At 46.2% G+C, this 20,588-nt stretch overlaps 2 protein-coding genes and 1 long non-coding RNA gene across 8 annotated transcripts in view; 1 reads left to right on the top strand and 2 right to left on the bottom strand.

The window, feature by feature from the left end:
* Nucleotides 1–355: 355 nt before the first annotated feature.
* Nucleotides 356–7,404, bottom strand: LOC114022366. 2 transcript variants are annotated; one of them, XR_006289775.1, is made up of 3 exons: nt 7,259–7,404; nt 2,920–3,019; nt 356–1,303 (listed from the first exon to the last, which is right to left on the bottom strand). It is a non-coding gene; the product is annotated as an uncharacterized LOC114022366 (long non-coding RNA). The 2 variants fall into 2 exon arrangements; XR_006289774.1 differs by having other exon boundaries at nt 356–3,019.
* Nucleotides 7,405–7,411: 7 nt separating this feature from the next.
* MRPL33 (mitochondrial ribosomal protein L33) lies at nt 7,412–17,199 on the top strand. 2 transcript variants are annotated; one of them, XM_037895562.2, is made up of 4 exons: nt 7,555–7,677; nt 9,709–9,727; nt 13,894–14,000; nt 16,889–17,199. In XM_037895562.2, exons 1-4 carry the CDS (start codon nt 7,656–7,658, stop codon nt 16,936–16,938), a joined length of 198 nt encoding a protein of 65 aa, XP_037751490.1. In that variant the 5' UTR covers nt 7,555–7,655; the 3' UTR covers nt 16,939–17,199. The 2 variants fall into 2 exon arrangements, with proteins under 2 accessions (XP_043399464.1, XP_037751490.1); XM_043543529.1 differs by lacking the exon at nt 9,709–9,727 and having other exon boundaries at nt 7,412–7,677.
* Nucleotides 17,126–20,588, bottom strand: part of RBKS (ribokinase) — a 106,209-nt gene continuing 102,746 nt past the window's right edge. For all 4 annotated transcript variants that reach the window (XM_037895561.2, XM_043543528.1, XM_037895560.2 and 1 more), the window contains one exon: nt 17,126–18,682. In XM_037895561.2, coding sequence (XP_037751489.1) covers nt 18,509–18,682 — 174 coding nt within the window. In that variant the 3' untranslated portion in view covers nt 17,126–18,508. The remainder of the gene's footprint in view (nt 18,683–20,588) is intronic.

Here is a 20,588-nt window from a genome sequence, read left to right on the forward strand (position 1 = left end):
CTTGCCTGTCCAGCCCGGCTTTAATAATAACAGTAGTGAGCTAATTCTCACCTTCTTCTCCCAGCCTGGCTGTGCTGGGATACTGGATGCAGATATGCAGAAAGAATTCCAAAACCCAGTTAGTAGCTGGATCCCTGATTTGTACAATGGTGTGTGTGTGTGCTTAGCAGTGCTGAGAGAAGGATCCTGCTAAGTTGTAACAAGCACAGAGAGGGGAGAACATAGGGGACCTGCAGGAGATGATACTGCGTATCACCTGAGCTGCGAGCATTTGGCTGGGTTAGTTGTTTGCTTGTTTTTGTGGGAAACCCCATAGGATTGGTGGAGCTTCTGCAAGGATTGAGGACACTGATCGTTTGTTTTCAATATTTATTTAGCAAGATATTGTAACTGACAGTCACTCATGTATAAAATATAGTGCCAAGCCAATATTTACAATGCTCTGCAGATATATTTAGCCTGCCGACCCTCTCCCTATTGCTTTTTCCAAATGATGATTCACCTCAACTGTCATGTGCAGGTGAAGCATTGCCTCTGCCAATACTGCAGGTGAGTCCCTTGCCTTCTTAGACCGTGCCAGGAATCTAGCCACACTCTCTTGGCAAAGAATGAAGATCCAGTCATTTACTGAAAGCAAAATGGGGTGAAACAAAAGGCAAAAGTCAGTTAGATCACAACATGACAATTCATCGTGTCTCTAGCTAACAAAAAAACCCAAGTTTGATTCTGAATAACACTGATTTATTGGGCGCTGGCAGCTTTTCCTCTGTAGCCATGAGTGACTTCTCTTTTAAAATAGTCCCAGAATTATCTGGGCTGGTGCTACAGTTCATCAGGCTTGTTTTCTCTAGGCAACATCGAAGGAGAACTTTGTATTTGCATAACACATCTCCAAGGATCTCACAGTGCTGTGCTGCTAGCTCTTACATAGCACTTAATACAACAATTTACTCTGCCTGGGTGCTGCAGTCTGTCTGTGCAGTCAGCTGCAGGCTCAAGGACTAAGCCTCACAGCTCACCAGCAAAATAAATATTATCACCCCTGTTTTACAGCTGAGGACAGAAACTGAGGCAGAGAGCCATTAAGTGACTTGTCCAAACTCACACAGTGAATCAGGGTCAGAGCTGGAAACAGAATCCAAGTTCCTGACTCCCGCACTTTCGCTCTAGACAATAGAGAACACTTCCTCTCTCTCAGGTTATCAGTGACAGCTGCCATCCTAGATGTGTTATGCTCTCACCACCTTTTCATACAGGAAAGTTTTCAACTAAGTGTTTTTCGCTGATGCCTGTATAAAGCTGTCTAAAGAAGAGGCTATAAAAGAGGAAGGTGAGGAATGCTGAATTCTAGTCTAATCTATATTTATATGGCCCTTGTTGCTGCAAAGCAGAAAAAGTGTCATTGGAACAATTTTTTTTGCCACCAGACAGGATATTTAAAAGACCCAGTAAAAACTCTGTTTGATGGTATCTTTGTACAAATATTTAATTCCCAGTTTAATTTAAAAACTGTCTTTAATGTTGCTTTTGTGCCTGGCAGTTAAATCGGGAGGCTGGCAAACTGATCCCTTTTCAGTTATGTTATTTTGACTGAGGCAGCAAAGGGGATCAAAGAGGAGAAATCCAACAATAGTAGCATTTTATCATCCTGAATATTTTGCTCTCTCTCACTCTGATATTTGCAGGCAAACGATTATGTGACTAATGGATTTGTATTTCTGAAGTACTAAGAGTACAGATCAGAACATTTGTAGCATTAAAAAAGAATTTGGTATAACTGAATTGAAACAAGGAACATGTCAACCGAAATCAAGGGTGCCTCCCAACACACACAGAAGTGCTTTCCCAGAGAGGATGTCATGTTACTCCAGTCTTTTTACTGTCAGCCATTTGTTTTCATGCCACATAATATCACATTAACTGGATGTTGTTATGCATTCCATCTTAGTCTTGTTAGCTTGCTTTCAGCATGTCAAGCTGACATATTTTTGTTGCACAGTTAATTGCTGAATACTCAAGGACTTTAATTCCTACATTAACAGTTTATCTGACTAGCAGAGAAAATAAGTGCTGGATCCATTGTCAATTCTTTAAAGTGTAATATCCTCCTGACTTTCAGTTTATTACCCAAGAGGGTAGGAGAACTTGAAATGTCCTCTGTTATTTATTTAAAAACTTTGCTATTGCACACAGCAACATCACATCTGAGCACCTCCCAAGTATTAATGGGTGTAGCTTCATAACATCTCTGTAACACAAGCATCTAATAGTGTCTCTGTTCTACAGAGAAGGAAACTGAGGCACCCAGAGGCTCAGGGATGTGCCTCAGGTCACATACGTCTGAGGCAGAGAAAGGAAAAGAACCCAGGTCTCCTGATTTGTGATCCACTGCTTTAAGCACAGGATCATCCTTCCTCTCATGCTCATGCATAGAAATTTCTACTTTATGTGTTACACCCTGACCAGGTGCCCCTCTGTATAGACATTGCGAGTCTATTGCGAGTGGATCCCGTCGCTGAGTCCCATGTGCTCCTAAGCCAACTGAGTCTGGATGGAGCCTAGTTACTGTTTCTAGCTCTGAAATTCCAGGACATACTCACAGGCTCAAATCTCTAGTGTGATGCCCTTCTTTGGGACATGATGGCATCCAGTCGCCCTACGCCCCAAAACCAGTGTCTCAGACCTCCCAACCCCCTGAGTTGCTTACTCGTGCTCCCCCAGAGTTCTACCTAGATGTGAACCCTCTGGCTTCTCATTTAACCCCCTTCAGGGACAACGGGGCAGGAAAGCAAGGAATATAGGCTTAGCAAAGGAATTTCTTAACCTCAACCACTTTACTCTTTAAATGCTCTAAAGCATTACAGACCTTTGCGAAATAACAGAAGTCCAGAGATGTACCCTCCAATAGTCTGATCTCACCTATTCTGTGAGTTTTGTCAGCATTTCAGGCTAGGCAGCGTCTCTCCAGCCTTCCATCTCTCTCCAGCCTCTTCTTGCATGCAGCGATGGGTGACTCCCACTTTTCAGAGAAGAGAAACCCCTTCTTAAATACAGTCTCTCTCCCTTTGGCCATGTGGCCATCAGGCTGAGAAGCAGCAGAACTCCCTGGCCATGCTGGCACCCCAATGTCGAAAATCCACTGTTCTATCGGGTTGGGCCAGTAGTTAACAGACAATCCAACTTGATGGTCCTAGATTGCTCTGTGATGGCTTCTGAGTCATAGTCCTTCAATCAGGTGTCAAGCATCTTTCCTGGGCATATTAGCTATCTAGAATACCTCATAATAACCCTGCCTTTGGTTCTTCAGCACATATCACAAAATGGCATTCCTTCTACAAAATGGAATTTATAATTTGAACCAGATATATCCCACTCTGTGATAGAGTGTACCTGTTAGAGTTCTTTTGACATTACCGTTGATAGTTGTATTACTGTTCTTATTTGTATTGCTGTAGGGCCAAAGGGCCTCAAACAGGGATCTGGGCTCTCCTGTGCCAGATGCTATACCAGGGGTCTGAAACACATGGCCCGCGGGGTTATTTTCTGCGGCTCGCCAGCTCGCCGTGGCACCCCCGCCCCTCCAGCATTTACCTAGAGCGGCTCCGGCCCGGCGCGCACTGGGGGCAGGGCAGGCTCCCTGCCTGCCTGCCCTGCCCCCGGGCCGCTCCGGGAAGCGGCCGGGACCCGGGGGGCGGGAGGGGGCACAGGGGTCTGTGTGTTGCCCTGGCCGCTCTTCCAGGTACCTCCCTTGAAGCTCCCATTGGCCGGAAACGGGGAACTGCGGCCAATGGGAGCTTTGGGGGAGGTACCTGGAGGAGTGGCCAGGGCAACACACAGATCCCTGTGCCCCCTCCCGCCCCCCGGCCGCTTCCCGGAGCGGCGCGGGGGCAGGACAGGCAGGCAGGGAGCCTGCCCTGCCCTGCCCCCGGTAGGCGCCGGGATGGACCTGCCCCCCGAACCCCTCCTGCAGCCGAACCCCCTGCCCTGAGCCCCCTGCTGCACCCCACACCCTTCCTGCACCCCGACCCCCTGCCCTAAGCCCCCTGCTGCACCCCAACCCCCTGCCCTGAGTCCCCTGCCACACCCTGCACCCCTCCTGCACCCCCTGGGGGCAGGGAGGGGGCAGAGTTGGGGTGGGGATTTCAGGGAAGGGGTTGGAATGGGGGCAGGGAAGGGGTGGGGCCTCACAGAAGGGGTAGAGTGGGGGCGGGGGCGGGGGCAGGGGCAGGGCAGTCGGGGGCGGGGCGGTCAGTGGTGCAGCCCTTGGGCCAATGTACTAGTCCTTATGTGGCCCTCATGGTCATTTGAGTTTGAGACCCCTGTGTTATACAAACGTATGGTTCTGACAGTCTCTGTCTGATAGCTCACAATCTCGTTCTATAGCAATTTGCAACAAGTAGATGAAAGAGATGAACAATGAATATGCAAAGGACAAGGCAAAATTCAAACATGTTTGTTTTGTATAACATGCAGTACTCTGAGCTTGCCACCTGCCCAACTACAGGCGAACTCAGCCTTGGTGTAATCATGCACAACTTCCATTGACTTCAGCTGGAATTGCATCTCCTTATGACAAGGCTGAATTTAGTCCTGTATCTTCCATTAGAATTCTAGCAATTGAATGGGGGTGCCCAAGCTATAAGAAGAAATTATTTTAGTCAGATATATAAAATTGGCAGGTGATGGGGTTTCCAAGGCTTGGAGCCACAGTCCTAGTCATGGGCAATCAGCACCTGCTCCTGTGAAGTGCTGAGCACTGAGCGAGCTCAGCACCTCACAGGAAACAATAGGTCTATTCAGTCAGCTGGTAGGAGCCCCTGTTACTGGGATGTACTAATATTACAAAGCTAGCATTTCAGAGGATGCAGGTAACAAAAGCACCTTTACACTGCACCTTAAATGGAGCTGAGGTTATTAAATGCATCTCAAATCACCTTAGCCCTGACCTTGAGGTCTTTACAGGCCAGAGAGAAGATCAGTTTCCATACATAATTCACTCCTTAATTTATTAACCCACTGCCAGCAACAGTGCCTTTTATTTATACATTTTAAAATAACAAGAGGTGCCTATCTGAACTCCCTAGGCCACTCTGAAAAATACTCAAGAAAGAGCAATCCTATAACATATCAGAATACTAAACAAGCAGGCAGTACACGAAGCATTGACAATTGTGGTGATGGGGTAACCCACTGGGTGTTATGTGTCCCCTTCTGTGCCTGATCAGCAGAGGAAATGGGCCTGTTACAACTCTCAGCTCTTTAGCTCCAGCTGTAGGGACTTGGGCCCAGGCCCCCAGTTCAATCCCTGGTGTAAGCCACAATGGCAGCTGCCATGTAAGTTAGAGTTTGTCTGGGATTCAAACTGCTGTGGGCTTCTTTTGCCCAGAGGATGTATGTAGCATGCACTGGCCAGTGTCTTGACCGAGGGAACTTGTTCCACATAATTGCATGTAACTCCCACAGCAGTTTAGGACTGAATCCCCATTTATGTGGGGACTGATACTGCAGACCTCCAGAGTTGAAAGCATGAGTCTGTACAGCTTGAGCTAAGGAGCTAGGTTCTGTAACAGCCCTATATCCCCCGTGGATAAGGGACACTATACACCCACTGACCAGTGGGTTACAATGCCTGAGATCACTGTGAATCAGATCAGAGGCTCCCAGACTGCAATCTCGCAATAACAGCTGTTAGTCACTAGAGACCTGGCATAGATTCAGACTAGCAGCCTAGTGCCACTTCTGTTATTAGTTCCTTGAGTCATAACGTTCCTCAATTATACAGAAATGTTCGTATGTTTTCATATCCCTGCTCGTATTCATTGTGCAAGTCATTTAAAAAAACTGAAGTGCAATAATTAATCTCCCCTTTGGGTCTGTTGTGTCTTCAACTGGCAGCAAATGCAGCGAACCCAGCCTATGGAACTCTTCAGAACCAGCCATTCCATGTACCTCCATCTCATCCACTCCATCTCATTTCAAATCTCCTCTGGAAGTATTCCATATCTCCCTTGCCTATGCCTGTTAATTTCACTTTGCAGCTACTACTGAGTTATTTATGATCTAGACTGGGATCTTCAGAGGGGCCTAAAGGGCTATAGCACCCAACTCCCACTGAATTGCAATGAATGCCCTTTGGCTCCTTTGAAAATCCCAATTTAACCCTGCATAGCCTTGGGTAAGGCTTGTATAATACAGCATAATGTACTATACTGTACTACTTTTTTGGACATGAGAGATTTGTTATATCATCAGTCAAAAGGGTCTATGTTTAAAGCCGTATTGCTAAACACAAGCACTCAAAAATGATGAGTTAGGCCTCAAAAACAACAAGATCAACTTAAACATTGTGAGATTAAAACAAAGCAAAAACTCTAGGTTTTTTAAATTTATTTTTTGAGGCTTGGGGGAGGATGTCACATTTTTAAGCTTTTCACCACTACCATGAGAGCCAGAAGTTGCTTCTTTTTTTTTTAAATGAAAGCTGAGCTTCTCATGTAATCACAGGACTCCAGTAGCTGCAGCTTTTAGAAAAACACCAAGTATTGCAAAGTTTGGCAGCCCTGTATGGGAATCAACAGCGATTTGTGAATGGTGGCTGAAGCAAGCATGAGTAAGCACAGGGGACAGAACACATAGACTGTCCCAGCTCAGTAGCTGTGGTAGTCCCAGATCTTATTTCCGTGATGGGCTAGATTGGGGTGGGGAACCCTTTTTCTGTCACAGGCCATTGACCCACAAAAAAAAAAAAAAAAAAAAATCAATCGTGGGCCACTCACCTGCCAGGGGTGGGGTGGGGGGTGTGTGCAAAGGCTGGGGGCTTCCCCCTCCCAGCAGGGCAGGAGAGGAGCCAGCCCTCGCGGTTCCAGCCCTGCAGGGGGTGCAGAGGCTCGGGGCTTCCCCCCACAGCACAGCAAGCTTGCACTCAGGGCTCCAGCCCTGTGGGGGAGCACCACAGGAAATTAACCAAAAGGCCAGATCCGGCCTGCAGGCCATAGATTCCTCACCCCACACTAGATACAGGAGTTAGCAGGCCAGCTTCTCCGGCCTGTTGTGCAGGTGAGCCTCGTTTATCAGAATGACCCCTCCAGGCCTTGAAAAAAAATCTATTAATATTATACAGAAAATGTATTCCCGCCCTCTGGTGCGCGCTGGTTCTCCAGAAAGCTCGGCTGCTCCCAGGCCTTCCAAGGAGCTGGGCTCGCTGCATGGCCCTGCTCTCTTCCCCCAAGCCAGGAGGTATCTGTCAGGAGACGCTGACCTGCCCCCGTCCTAGACGGCGAGCGCCTTCATTGTGTCTGTCCAGCGCCGAGCACAGCGGGTGTCCTAGCAGCGCCCAGGCCCAAGCCCCAGAGAACTCACACGGTGGAGCAGGACCCATGGTGCAAAGGCCTGGGCAGCCCCGCCCATTGGGATGGGGGGGCGTGGCCTTCTAGCGGTCACCGTGGCCGCCGCCGGGCTTGGCTGCGCCCTGGCGCGCGCTCAAAGGGCGGGGCTTCAGCGTCACCCGCCCCGTCCTCTCCGTCTGCCCGGCCGCCCTCTAGTGCCCCGGAAGCGGTTGCGCCCGCGCCCGCGCCCCCCGGAAGTGGTTGTGGCGGTGCTTCTGGGCTCGGGAGCCGGCCGAAGGAGTGGAGGGGTCTCCCGGCGGAGTGGGCGCCATGTTCCTGACGGTGGCCGCCTGTGAGTGGGGAAGGGGATCCGGCTCCTCGCAGCTGCTGCTAGCTGGGGCGGCGGCGGGGAGGAGCGAGGGGCAGCGGGAGGCGGCTCGGGCCTGACGGTGTCAGGGACGCGCTTGGGCCCAGGCTGCGCTACTACTCCTCCCTCATCGGCCCTCCCTCTCCCGGCGGGCATTGCGGCACCTCCTACTAGCCGACGTCACCCCAGCGAGCCGAAGGGGAGGAGTGGCCCAGGGGGCACCTCGCCCTGCCTGCTCCAGCAGCACCTCGGCCGCCGCTGCAGAGGGGGGCAGGTGGAGGCCGCAGTGACTGTAGCAAGAAGGGGGGGGCTGCAGGTGAATTTTTAAAGAGATCTGCCCGAGTGGCTTGGCTGGTCTTTCCCTTCTGCTTCTCAGGCACGTATCTGTCAACCAGCCGTGTCGTCCTAGGAGTTGTTCAAAGCCCCAGCTGCGAGCGAGCGATTACAGGGCTAACAGTATTTAATTTCTAGAAATGTCACATCTTATTCAAAGTTTACCTGTGAGTTAAGTCATTTTAAAAATGAACGGATGGTTTGGCCATTTGATGACGAGGACCCTAATCCTGAACTTGGCTGAGTCCCTGGTCATCTGGAAACCTATATGGACATGTCAGAACAGGCCCAAGTGTGGACTGAAAACTTAAAAGGGCAGGGAGATAAAATATCTGAATTCCATAAACTACTGTCAGCAACTGTGAAAGAAATGCTTGGTTAAAAGAATGAAAGAAAAGGAAATAGTTAAAAACATTACTTAGATTGTACGATCTTTGAGGCAGAGACCATTTTTTTGTTCTGCATTTGTACAATATCTAGTACATTGAGCTCATGGTCCATGAGTGGGGCCCCCATAGGTGCTACTGCAATACAAATACGTTATAAATGAAACCGGAATGTCCAATATAAGGTAACTTTTGGGGCATTACTTGTGGTGACATGTGTGCTGCATTATTACTTGTATTACAGATTCTGGATTGGGCCCCTTTGTGTTGAGGGCTGTATAAACAGACAGTGGGGGACAGTTCATGCCCCGAAGGGTTTCCAGTCTAATTTAAGAAAATATTCTTGTGAGGGTAAGAATCTCAATGAAGGAAGATGGTAACATAAGCTCATGTGCTTATGGATCTCTCCCTTGCTCTGTGGAGTAATGTCCCCATGGAGGGCATTTCCCAGGATTGGATTTTGCATGGAGGTAGTAGTGGGGGGTGGATGACCCCATTTGGGTGGAGGTAGGATCTGCCAGGGATCCTGCCCATTCCTCAGCTCATCATTGGTTGTGTGATTTCTTGTAGGTGTTCCAGCAAAAATGGGCTTTAGAGAGAGATTTGAAGAGGAGGGTAGCTGCCTTATGTTTCAGTTCAGGAAAGGCATTCTTTGTGAAAGGGGCAGAATGCCTATATTGGTGGGAGAAGTGGATAAATGAGTGTTGCTAAAGTGCTGGAGGGGCTTAAAAGATTAAGATAAAGAAGTAGAAGAAAAAGGCAGGGCTGAGAAGGGCCTTAAATGTGAGTGCAAGAAGCTTGAGCTTTTATGCAGTGGAAAACAGGAAGCCCGTGGAGGGATTCTGAGAGTGAAGTGACATAGGGACGAGGGATCTGATCTTCACAGTATTTTGAAAGAACCTGAAGTGGGAGTAGTCGGAACTACTAGGGGCTTGAACAAGAGCTTTGATTGTGCAGACAGAACATAGAGTGGATTTTGCTATACTTTTACTTACATTGCAGTATTGCCTGGAGGTTACAAGCGGGCCAGGGCCTACAGAGCTAGGCACTGCACAAATAATTTTTAAAATGATATGATGCGGGAAATAAAGCTGGATTTTGGCATGGCCTAGCTATACAAGGCAAGAGGAATCTCCTTTACAACTGATTGTCTTTGTCTGGCTGCTCTGGGACTGTTCCAAAAGCAGCTTTTATGCAAAGCTGTAATCATTTTTATATGTTAATAGTTAAAAGAAAACAAGATGATGATATAACTTTCTTTCTTTTTCTTCCTTTCATCATTGTGCTCCAAAAACAGTGGCCAAGAGCAAATCCAAGTAAGTGACATTTTACTGGTGTGAGCTATTCCAAATGATCTGCTTCCCACAGTTGCATCCTACAATGATACACAAATATGGGGTTCTCACAGAATCTCTGAATAAAGAAAAGGAGTACTAGTGGCACCTTAGAGACTAACCAATTTATTTGAGCATAAGCTTTCATGAGCTACAGCTCACTGCATCGGATGCATAAAGCTTATGCTCAGATAAATTGGTTAGTGTCTAAGGTGCCACTAGTACGCCTTTTCTTTTTGCGAATACAGACTAACATGGCTGCTACTCTGAAAAGAATCTCTGAATGTACATGAAGTATTTGTCGTTCTTCAACCTAGGAGCTAGACTGCATCTTCTTTGCATGTAATCTCTCCCCCACTCTCTGGAATGGAAGATCTGCAGTACTGCCCCCATGAAGGGTATTCCCCAGGGTTAGATTCTGCATGGAGGTAGCATTGGGGAGCGAATGACCCTTTTTGGGTGGAGGCAGGATCTGGCAGGGTGCACATCAATGAACTCGTCCTGGAAGAATTATTTGAGTAAGTTCTAGAGCCCTGGGGCTGTGCTGCTTTTCCTGTAGTGTCGTCTCTGTGGTGGGGATCTAATTTTAATGGAGTTTCTGAAGGCAGCCATTGCAGAGGGATCCCTGGCAGCAGAGCTTCAAGAAGCTGGGTGAGACAGTGAAGAAGCACAGGGCCTCCATGCACATAGTCTTGTCCCCTGGAATACCTGAGAGGGTTGAGTCCAACCCTGTGGTGCACTTTAGGGGGGAACTCCATGGCAACCCTCTTCCCTGAACAGGACAATTAGAAAGAGACTCTCTGAGGGATCCTCGTAGTCACGTACTTGCCGAGCCTCATTCATTAAGTGGGGGCAATCTGGATGCATATGTGGTCAGTTTGGACCTCTATGGGGTCCAGGCTAATGCGTGTGGTGTTTTTATCAGCATTACCTTTCTAGTAGAGTATAGAATGGTTCCCTGAACTTCTGTAGCTGTTGTGTATAATGATCATAAAACAGTTGCTTGTCTATTTTGCTGAACAAGTTTCAAGGTGGGTGCCATCACTTTCAGTTAATAAAGTAACTATTGTAGAGGGCAAAGCTCTAACACATTCTCCGTCTGGGCTGGAAGTGCAGCAGAGACAGAGTTCTGAGCACCTGGCCCCTCTCAAGAATGTGTTAATGGGCTGTGGAGGAAGATAGATCCAGATCCCATGGGCTAAAAAGAAGATTGGCATAGTCTGGGGCTGGGAAGGAATTAAAGGACTCTGAAAAATTTGTCTTTGCTCCCCCAGAAGTAAGGAGACAAGAATGAATGAAAATATATATAAGAGGGGTGAACAGTTATGGCCAAAATTGTATTTGTAAGGTATTTAGACAAATCCAAGAGACTAAAGTGATAGAGAAGCTCTGTTGTTGAAGAACTGTCATTAAAACATCCCTGTTGTTTCCCCTGGTTCTCAGAAGGTGCATTCCTGCATGGATCTGTAATAGTTTGTACTGCAAAGCTCTGGAAAGAGGACCTCCTGGCATGCTTCTTGTTGAAGATTTAAAAATCATCCCCAAATGAAGCTGGTGCCAGGCACCCGCTGGGTTGGAAGTGTCTCTCCTCTCGTGGTGTTTCTGCAGAATTGTCAGGGCTTGACATTCAAAGTGCAGTTTTAAAGTACATGCTCGATAGGAGGGGTCTCAGTTTGACACCAGCCTTAATAATAATCATGTTCTGCCATCATCCCCTCCCACCAATGAACAGAGCATGGTAAAGTTTCCTCAAGGAGGAAATATAAATACAATTAACTTCACTAACCTAAAAGCTTTTTATGGCTTTTTTTCTCTTGTATTTCTCCCCTTTTTATTCTATCTTTGTGCTGCTCCTCCTTCATTAAGAAACGAAATTTATTTTCAAAACCAAGTGCTTCTCTTTTTTTGGTTTTGTGTTTTCTTCCCTTCTTTCTTCATCATTTTATTGGTCCTCCTCTGGCCCCTTTGCTTTCCCTTTTTGGGTCTCTCCCCTAGATTTCCTCCCTTCTTGTTCTGCTTACACCTCACTAGAGCATCTGGCTTGGGTTGCCTGATTAAGTTGGAAATTTTCATAACAGAGTGTCTTACTCAAAAAGAACCTGCCCTCAGACATGTACCAAATAAGAGTTTCAAACTCTGGTTATACTGATATCACTGGGCTAGAAAGAGGAAACTGACCAGAAGGTGTTTGAGGAAGTGGGAGAGGTATGGGGGAAGGAGTCTGCTACATGGCTACAGGTGCTATGCCTGATCCCTGTAGTGGGTGTACAGGAGATGACAGAAAACTGGGTCATTCACTGGGTCTTTTAGCTCAGGGAAGTCTAGTGGTTACCCTTCATTTGAGGGGGGAAAAAAGAATGTTTTTTTCATGTAAAACTAGACTTTAAATCAGACCAGGCAAAGCCATATGTACTGTATATGCTGTTGGGAGTGACATTGCATGGGTGAGCAAATAGGGATTTTCTCTGTTTAATTTCAAGGGATCATATTGTCTGTAAGCCAGGAAATTGAATGTGGGTTCTACCTGCAATGCTTCCTTCAGAGCGTTTCATTGCGATGGAAGAGGAGAGATCACCACTGGAGAAATGGTCAAGGGGCTTGACCCTCCTTCCCTAACCTCCAGATGCCCTGAGATCCTGGGGAGTACCAGAGAGCTGGCAGTACTTATGGATTTGCAGGGAGGCTCAGTTGCCTTCACATTATACCCCAGTTTCTCCTCTTCTTCTCTCTACGGTACATGGCTGCTGCCCGAACTCCTCCACTGGGTTAGCATCATCTGGGGGTTTGTGAGGGCATGATGCTCTGGAGAAGTATCATCTCACCAGTCTTGCCACCTCTTGACCTGTTTCAGTGGCATACCATGGTGAGGGGCCCCTCACTCTATCTACATACTGCTTTAGGTCCCAGTGCAAGTGGAAGAGACAGTTGGGCTCTGTATTCTGAGATACTGTATTGGCTATAACCTGGATACCTTTAAATATTATCATCCTCTGTTCCTTTTCTAAAAAGGAGCCATACTGAGTCAATTGTATGCAGATCTTTTCTTTTTTGTCTTATTTCAGTATGAAAACTACTTTCTTGGCCATAGTCTATGTTCCATTCAATAGCAAAATACCTGAGGCTGATGTTGAAATGTACAGTCCTGCTATGGACTCTGCACTCTAAAAGCATCATGATTTTAGTAGGGTGGTTTTCAGACCTCCCCACCCTTGGCCCATAGATTCCCCTTCACTCCAAGTGCCACCTCTTAGGCTCCCTGAATCCCTGCCTTCTTTCAGATGAATAGCTTCTCTGCCTGTGTTCCTCCCATTGCCCTTTCCAGGCAGAGTTCCTTGCTATTCATGGATTTGCTGGTAGGAGGTTTTAATTAGAGCTGATCAAAATTTGGAATTTGTTTCACAGGAAAATTTGATATTTTGAAATTTCTGATTTGGACCATGTCAGCAGAAGTATCATGTATTATGGTGTGGTATTTGGCATGGCAGAATATGGCCCGTTGTCTTATGCACAAATGCTGCAGACATCATGAAATATCGTAAAACAGAGAGTGGGGGTGGGGGGGAAGTAATTTTGAAAACGAAAAATTAATTTTGAAATGAAATGTTTTGGAAATAAAAAATAGTTTTGAATTTTTTTGTGTAGGAAATTTTGTCAACGTGATTTTCATAAGAAAAACAAGTGGTTGTGTTGAAACACCTTTTTCCAACAGAAAACTGCTTGGACCAAAGATTTCCGAGCAGCTTTAGTGTGAATATTTCAAGTTGCTTTCACTGCCTCCCTTATACTTGTCCTGTCTGATGTGCCTGCTGGCCTGGGGAGAGAAACCAGGGTCTGCTCCCAAAACTTCGTCTCCTGACCTACAACACTCGTGCATCAGCGTTGCTTAGCTGCGCATTGGCAACATCTGTTAAAGTTGCAGTTGCTCATCAACTTTTGCAATCAAACCCATGTAACAGCTCAGCTAAATTTAGTATTTTATTGACACTAAATTGTCCCTAATAGGCACAGATGGTGACAGTAAGTGTCTCAGTTCACTTAACTGCCCATGTCAAAGGGGAATTTCTGCAGTGGAGACACTGACTAAAAAAGTGTTCACCACCGCTGTATACATCTGCCTTTGGCCATAATGATGTCCCTTGTCATTTTAGGTACATCCTTGTGAGGATGGTGAGTGCAGCAGGGACGGGCTACTGTTACAACATCAAGAGAGCCCGACTACAGGAGAAATTGGTCCTGCTGAAATATGATCCCATTGGTAAGAACTTAAGAAATTACATGCTGTCTGGAAGATGCACACTCTCTCTTCAGTTGAATGTAACAATGTATCGAGTATAAGCAGAGTAATACTTGCTCAAACCACTGTACTATTCCTTAAAATGTCCCAGTGGAGGAGGAGGTAATATTAACCCCATTTTACAGACTGTGGCACGGACAGAATGAGGCAGTGACTTGCCCAAGACCTCACAACAAGACAGTGGCAGAGCACAGATTAGAATTCGTACATTCTACTTCCATGCTCAGTTTACTAGACTAGGCTGTCTTGTAAGAAGCAGCAGTGAGCTACGCAGCTGCAGAGAAGTTCGTTGGGACACTTAAACCAAAAGAGCAGTAAACTCTCATCACAGTGTCAAGATGAAATCTATTTAAAATATTTCTATTTAAAAAATGTCTAATATAGAAATAAATGCAGGTTCCCACATGTTTGGAGAAAAGTTCTCCACTGTTCTGCTGTGTTCCTCTGACTCTCAACACTCTCCATCATTTAAAACCTGATTCATTGTAAGTCATGGGTGTCAACAGCACTTGCCAAGAGTTACTTTTTTTTTTTTTTTTTAAAAAAGAGGATTTTAAAAAGTGACGTGGGAAGGCACCAATTTGTAACTAACACATTAAAGTCTAAGTTGGGGACATTCTAACCTGCTTTAGCTCTTAAAATAGCATGGGAGAGTTAAGTCCGTACAGATCCCAGGTACCTCCTGCAAAACACCTGGTAATCTGATATTTAACTAGGGCATAATTTAAAAAACCACGTTGCTCTGAATATGTAGTGTAGCCATTTGGCTGATAGTCACATGGGATATTATCTTCAGTGCAGTCTTGGTGGAAGATTAACACTGATATTCTCTGTTGACTTAAGAATGCAGGAGTCTGATGCCTGTGGAGAGAGGCTCCTGGAGATACAAGCTGATTTAATCAAATTCCTCAAAAAATATTCATGTTGGCAGAAACTGAATTTCATGTGCAAGGGAAAGCCTTAGATCAGGCAGTGGTGGGATTCATTTCCTGGCTTGGAAAATGAGTGTATTAATTTCATATTAACTTTATTGCTTCAGAACATTCCACAACCCCCCCCCCCACACACACACACTAGAAACACTGTCCAGTTTTCAGAGTAGCAGCCGTGTTAGTTTGTATCCGCAAAAAGAAGAGGAGGACTTGTGGCACCTTAGAGACTAACAAATGTATTTGAGCATAAGCTTTTGTGAGCTACAGCTCACTTTCATCAGATGCATGCAGTGGAAAATACAGTGAGGAGATTTCATATACACAGAGAACGTGAAACAATGGGTGTTACCATACACACTGTAAGGAGAGTGATCAGGTAAGGTGAGCTATTACCAGCAGGAGAGGAAAAAAAACCTTTGTAGTGATGATCAAGGTGGGCCATTTCCAGCTGTTGACAAGAACGTGTGAGGAACAGTTGGGGTGGGGGGGGGGGGAATAAACATGGGGAAATAGTTTCCCCATTTCCCCATGTTTATTCCTCCCCCCCCCCCCCCCCCCAACTGTTCCTCACACGTTCTTGTCAACAGTTGGAAATGGCCCACCTTGATCATCACTACAAAGGTTTTTTTTTCTCTCCTGCTGGTAATAGCTCACCTTACCTGATCACTCTCCTTACAGTGTGTATGGTAACACCCATTGTTTCACGTTCTCTGTGTATATGAAATCTCCTCACTGTATTTTCCACTGCATGCATCTGATGAAAGTGAGCTGTAGCTCACAAAAGCTTATGCTCAAATACATTTGTTAGTCTCTAAGGTGCCACAAGTCCACCTATTCTTTACTATCCAGTTTGTGTGCAGTGCACTATAGAGTGGCGCTCTGAGCCTAGCAGGAGTTTGGTGGCAGAACAGCCTGATGCAACCCATAGAATAGAAATGGGAGGTAGCTTGGAATGGCCTGGGGTTCACATTTGGTGGAGGGGAAAAAAAATTCCTATAGCCTATACCAGAGGGAAAGCGAGACGCTGAGGCATGTGTGAAAGGCAGGTAAATTTGAGTCTGGCCATCCATGGAGGCCAGACACCGTATTAGATGTACTTTCTGTCTGTATGCACTTACACACAAAAAAGGTGAAGTGAATTTCATAAACAATGGGACCTGCATTTAGGGAACTTTTTATAGTGAGGTAGAAAGTCCCAGATGGTTGCAGTGCATAATGTAAAGGTTTCAGTCACAACTAGGCTGTGATATGTTGGGAAAAGTACTTCAATCCACTATCTCTATGGTGCATAGTGTCAGCCCTACATATTTTTCAGTGTTATTTACTAAAATTCATGTGAAGCTGAAAGGTGGTTGCACAAACGGCATTGTAGTTTCCCATGCTCATTCTCTTAGTGACTTCCATATCACATGCGCAATTTAGAAGTAAAATGATTTTCCTGACTTCAGGTTGAGGATTTACAGTCCAGCTCAATTTGTAGTTCACCCATCACTTGTATAAAGATTCTGCAGGTGGTCCTTGAAGAAGAATTGTTCATATGTGAGGCAGATTAGAATCCAGTTTACTTTCCCATAGCTGTCTGGACTCGGTAGTGCTAAGACAAGTAGAAAAGCTGTAAAAACCTTTGTGTCCTATGCAGAGCAGACTGACTCAGAATAGACATGGCGAGCAGCTGTTGAGTGAAAAGGTTCCATTTTCACAGTCACTTAAATCCTGATGTTTGTCCTTCATGGGGTAAAATAGACACCTGTGTGCAGAGCTAAAGTCCTTTAAAAGCAGGTTGGCCAGCAATGGCACTGTGCCAGTAATCATTCGTTCAGTGTTTAAGCATGGAGGGCAGCAGGAGGTGGGTGTGTGGATTTTTTTTCTAGTAAATCCTAACACTTGCTTTCCTACCAAGTTGCTTTCTCTCCACAGTGAACCAACGTGTTCTCTTCACAGAGAAGAGAAAAATACGTTCCATCTGAACAACACCTTGTAAATGGACTTGTTTTATACATGAGTTGGACTCTTGGGCGGGCGGAATGCTGCTTCTGAAATCCTGCAGCGTGTGCGAAAAAGAGAGGAAATGTACTCAATCAATGCCTCCTGTGATTTGAAGGCCATTGTGAATGAGAACAATGTAGAGAGAGAAAAGTCTTTAGTGTCTGGACATAGATCATCACATCAACATTTATTTATCCTTCGAGTTATTTTTACAGTCTTCAATAAAAAAAATTAAAATAGCAGATCCCATTGTCTGTGTTTTCCATTGTGAAACTGGCTGTAATTGTTAAAGAAACTATTGTTTCACATAGCAATAAAAAATTAACATTTTCTACAAGGGAACTTCAGTGGAAGGGTTGCTAGAGGCATTCTAAACCACGATCGACCGATGAAACCAGAGGAGCACTAGTGTTTCAGAGCTTATAGTAGAGGTGGGAAGAAAAAATACAAGTAGTAAAGTGACCTGTAGCATCCTGTAGAGCTAAAGGCTGCTGCCTTTGAAGCCAATGGCAAAACTCCCGTGAGATCAGGATTTGACCCACACAAAATAGAACTTTTTATCAAGCTCATGTATGTAGGACTTATTTTTCACATCTGAATTTATGCCTGAGTAGGCCTATGGTAGATGTCTAAGCCAGCTTTTTGACTAGTGCATTGTGGTTGATTTTGTTCTTTAACTAGTTTATTTGTGTTTATCGCCAAATAAGACTGACTAGGCATCTTGGCATGTGTTTCCCTGGAACACTAAACCGCTAATAAACTGGTATGTACATCTCACTCACCTAAGGGCTCTATCAGCAGCTTGCCCAGAACCAGAAAACCTCACCTAATGGACACAGTATGGAGCCTACTGCAGCCATCATGCAATAGAGAAACATAAGTAGCAGATGTGGACCTGGCATGCAGTGTTTCATTGTGGTCTGAGTGGACTATGGATGAGATGGAACTTCGCATGCTGGTATGTGTGGTCTGCAGACGGTTGATGAGTCACACTTTGGGCTAAGGCACTTGCCGCGGAGAGCAAGAACTATAGGAATTTGGTTGAAAACTCAAAGCTAACTATTATTCACATTTCAATAGCGATCTCCGAGGTTTGAAACTTCAGCAAAATCAAGGAGAATCTTAATTAGTGGAGAGCACAGCAAAGTCTGTGGAGGCCACTGAATTTCAGAGCTCAGTTATCCCTACTCATATTATGGGATGTCTCTTTAGTTTATAGACATGAGTTTTTTGTGGAGTGAAATGTTGAACACATAGACTACTAAGTTTTACCATTAGAGTAATGGTTGTGCTGCACAGTGTGTAGGGCAAGGGACATATCCACGATATTTTGCTGGAATGAAAGAGTGCAACCCTAGTGCTCTACTATAGACCAGAATCTAACAGGGAATCAGTGATTGAGAAGGGAGTAAAGACTTTCCTGCTCTCTACTCCTTTAGTAGCCGAGGACCTGGAATCTCTTAGAGAAAAAAAAAGCTTGCCTGTGCACAATCAGAACTCCCTTGCCTGGGATATTGTACAATCAATACATGCAGCTGTCTGCACCATGAGTTAGAAAAGATCCTGTGGCAGGTCCTTCCGGTAGGGATAGGAAGACTGTGTCCCTGATGCCTGGACGCTCACTGATGCGATGAAGTTTGACCTCCTGATCACTTCTTCCATGGATAGATTGGGATAGCAAGCCATGAAGAAAGCCAGTGCTCCCACAAAACTATCGCCAGCCCCCTAAGATGAAAGAAACACACAAAGTTAGGCAGATTACTACACAAGAACACAGTTCAGCTGCATTTACTTGAAATGCAAAAGGTTGCCTTTTAATGCAACAGTCATTGGTGCCAGGAAATCCTGCAAGGCCAGGAGCTGAACTGGATTTGTCGTTCTCCATTTCTATGAAATTCCAAAACACAAAGTTGCTGCCACAACATTAACTCTTGCCCCCCTACCCATCCAACATATTAGGGTATATAATATATTGTAGCTTACATTTTAGAAGAGAAAACAGGACTATAAACACACTTCAGTGCAATGGGGCTGAGTTATGCTGGGAGCAACTTTTGCTTTTGAAATTTCCTGTCATTGGAGTGTCTGATTTTGATTTCTCAACCTGAATGTTGAACGAATGCCATTTTCCTCTCCTTATTTAACTTCTGTTTTTCTATAAAAGTGGGAGGGGGAGTGGGAAGAAGGTGAAGAAATTAAGCTATGAGGCTTATAAATTCCTACTTGCAAAACAATGCAGCAACTAGCTGTCTTTAAGTGTGAAATGCCCATAACTGAAGCTCCGCACTCTGCATAAATTGCTTCCCTTGCTTTAATCCCTAGGGTAGTGTTTTTCAAACCACAGGTTGTGACCCAGAACTGAGTCGCAGAATGGAAGGGACTCAGTCGCAGCGGCTCTGGTCAGCACTGCAGACTGGGCCATTGAATGTCCCGGCGGCAGTGCTGCCCAGCTAAGGCAGGCTAGTGTCTACCTTTCCAACACCATGCTGTGCCCTGGAAGCGGCCAGCAGCGGGTCTGGCTTTGAGGCAGGGGGGCTACGGGGCTCCACGTGCTGCCCCTGCTCTGAGGACTGGCTCCACATTCCCATTGGCAGGGTGGGTGGGCGGTGCCTGCAGGTGAGAGTCGCACCTCCACCTAGGAACCAGACCCACTGCTGGCCACTTCTGGGGTGCAGCGCGGTCCCCGGTGCCAGGACAGGCGGGAAGCCTGCCTCTGCACCCTGGCTGCGCTGCTTACCAGGCCCCAATCCCCTGCCCCAGCCCTGAGCTCCCACAAGCCTAGAACCCCCTCCTGCACCCCAAATCCCCCAGCACCTGCACCCCCCAGGCCAGAGTCCTGACCCCCTCCCACATCCCTGCCCCAGCCAGAGCCCCCTCCCACACCCTGAACCCCTCATTCCTGCACCCCCACAGCCCTCACCCCCACATCCAACCCTCTGCCCCAGCCCTGAGCCCCTCCCACACCCCAAACCGCTCATCCCCAGCTCTGTTGGGTCACAGGCATCAACAATTTTCTTCAACTGGGTCTCCAGAAAAAAAGTTGAAACCACTGCCCTGGGGACAAATGCTGGCCCGCTGCTGGCCGCTTCCTAGGTAGAGGGAAACGCCCCAGTGGCCTGAAAAGGGAGGGGTGTCTTCCTAACCCAGACTGTGGTAGCCTGTCTCCTCATTTACCACTCTCTACCCCCTCATAGAAGTAAAGGTTGGTGTAACTGAGTAGCTGACCCACCCACAGTCCACATCCCTATGAGCCCCCAGGTAGCTGAGTTCCACAATGCACTTCCTGTGGCGGCTTCTGCTATGCCCCAACTCATCCTCCTGGAAACAGCAGGGGATGGTATGCATTTACTCCTTGAGTCCTTTTAGTAACAACTTGTTTGTGGGGATTCAGATCCCCACAATGATCTAAACCACACGAGTGTTGCATCACCAGCTAACTGAAAGTTTTAACTTATTTAAAATATTGCACAATATTTTTGTTCCAAACCTGGCTTGATTTCTTAAAACTTTTTCTGGTATAACAACATTGGTTAGGGATGTGAGATTTTTAATAATTTTTTATACCAGCAAAAGTCCTAGGCAAAATGCAGTTATACTGGCAAAAAAAGTCCTTTCCCCCCCCCCCAAAATA

This window comes from Chelonia mydas, chromosome 3, assembly GCF_015237465.2.
Source record: "Chelonia mydas isolate rCheMyd1 chromosome 3, rCheMyd1.pri.v2, whole genome shotgun sequence".
Lineage (NCBI taxonomy): Eukaryota > Metazoa > Chordata > Testudines > Cheloniidae > Chelonia > Chelonia mydas.

Bases quoted from the DNA above. Each gene is read 5' to 3' on its own strand.
- MRPL33 (XM_043543529.1), top strand. From the start codon at position 7,412: ATGGGGGGGCGTGGCCTTCTAGCGGTCACCGTGGCCGCCGCCGGGCTT. The intron at 7,678-13,893 runs GTGAGTGGGGAA...TTGTCATTTTAG, and splicing joins GTTCCTGACGGTGGCCGCCT to GTACATCCTTGTGAGGATGG. The intron at 14,001-16,888 runs GTAAGAACTTAA...TTCTCTCCACAG, and splicing joins GCTGAAATATGATCCCATTG to TGAACCAACGTGTTCTCTTC.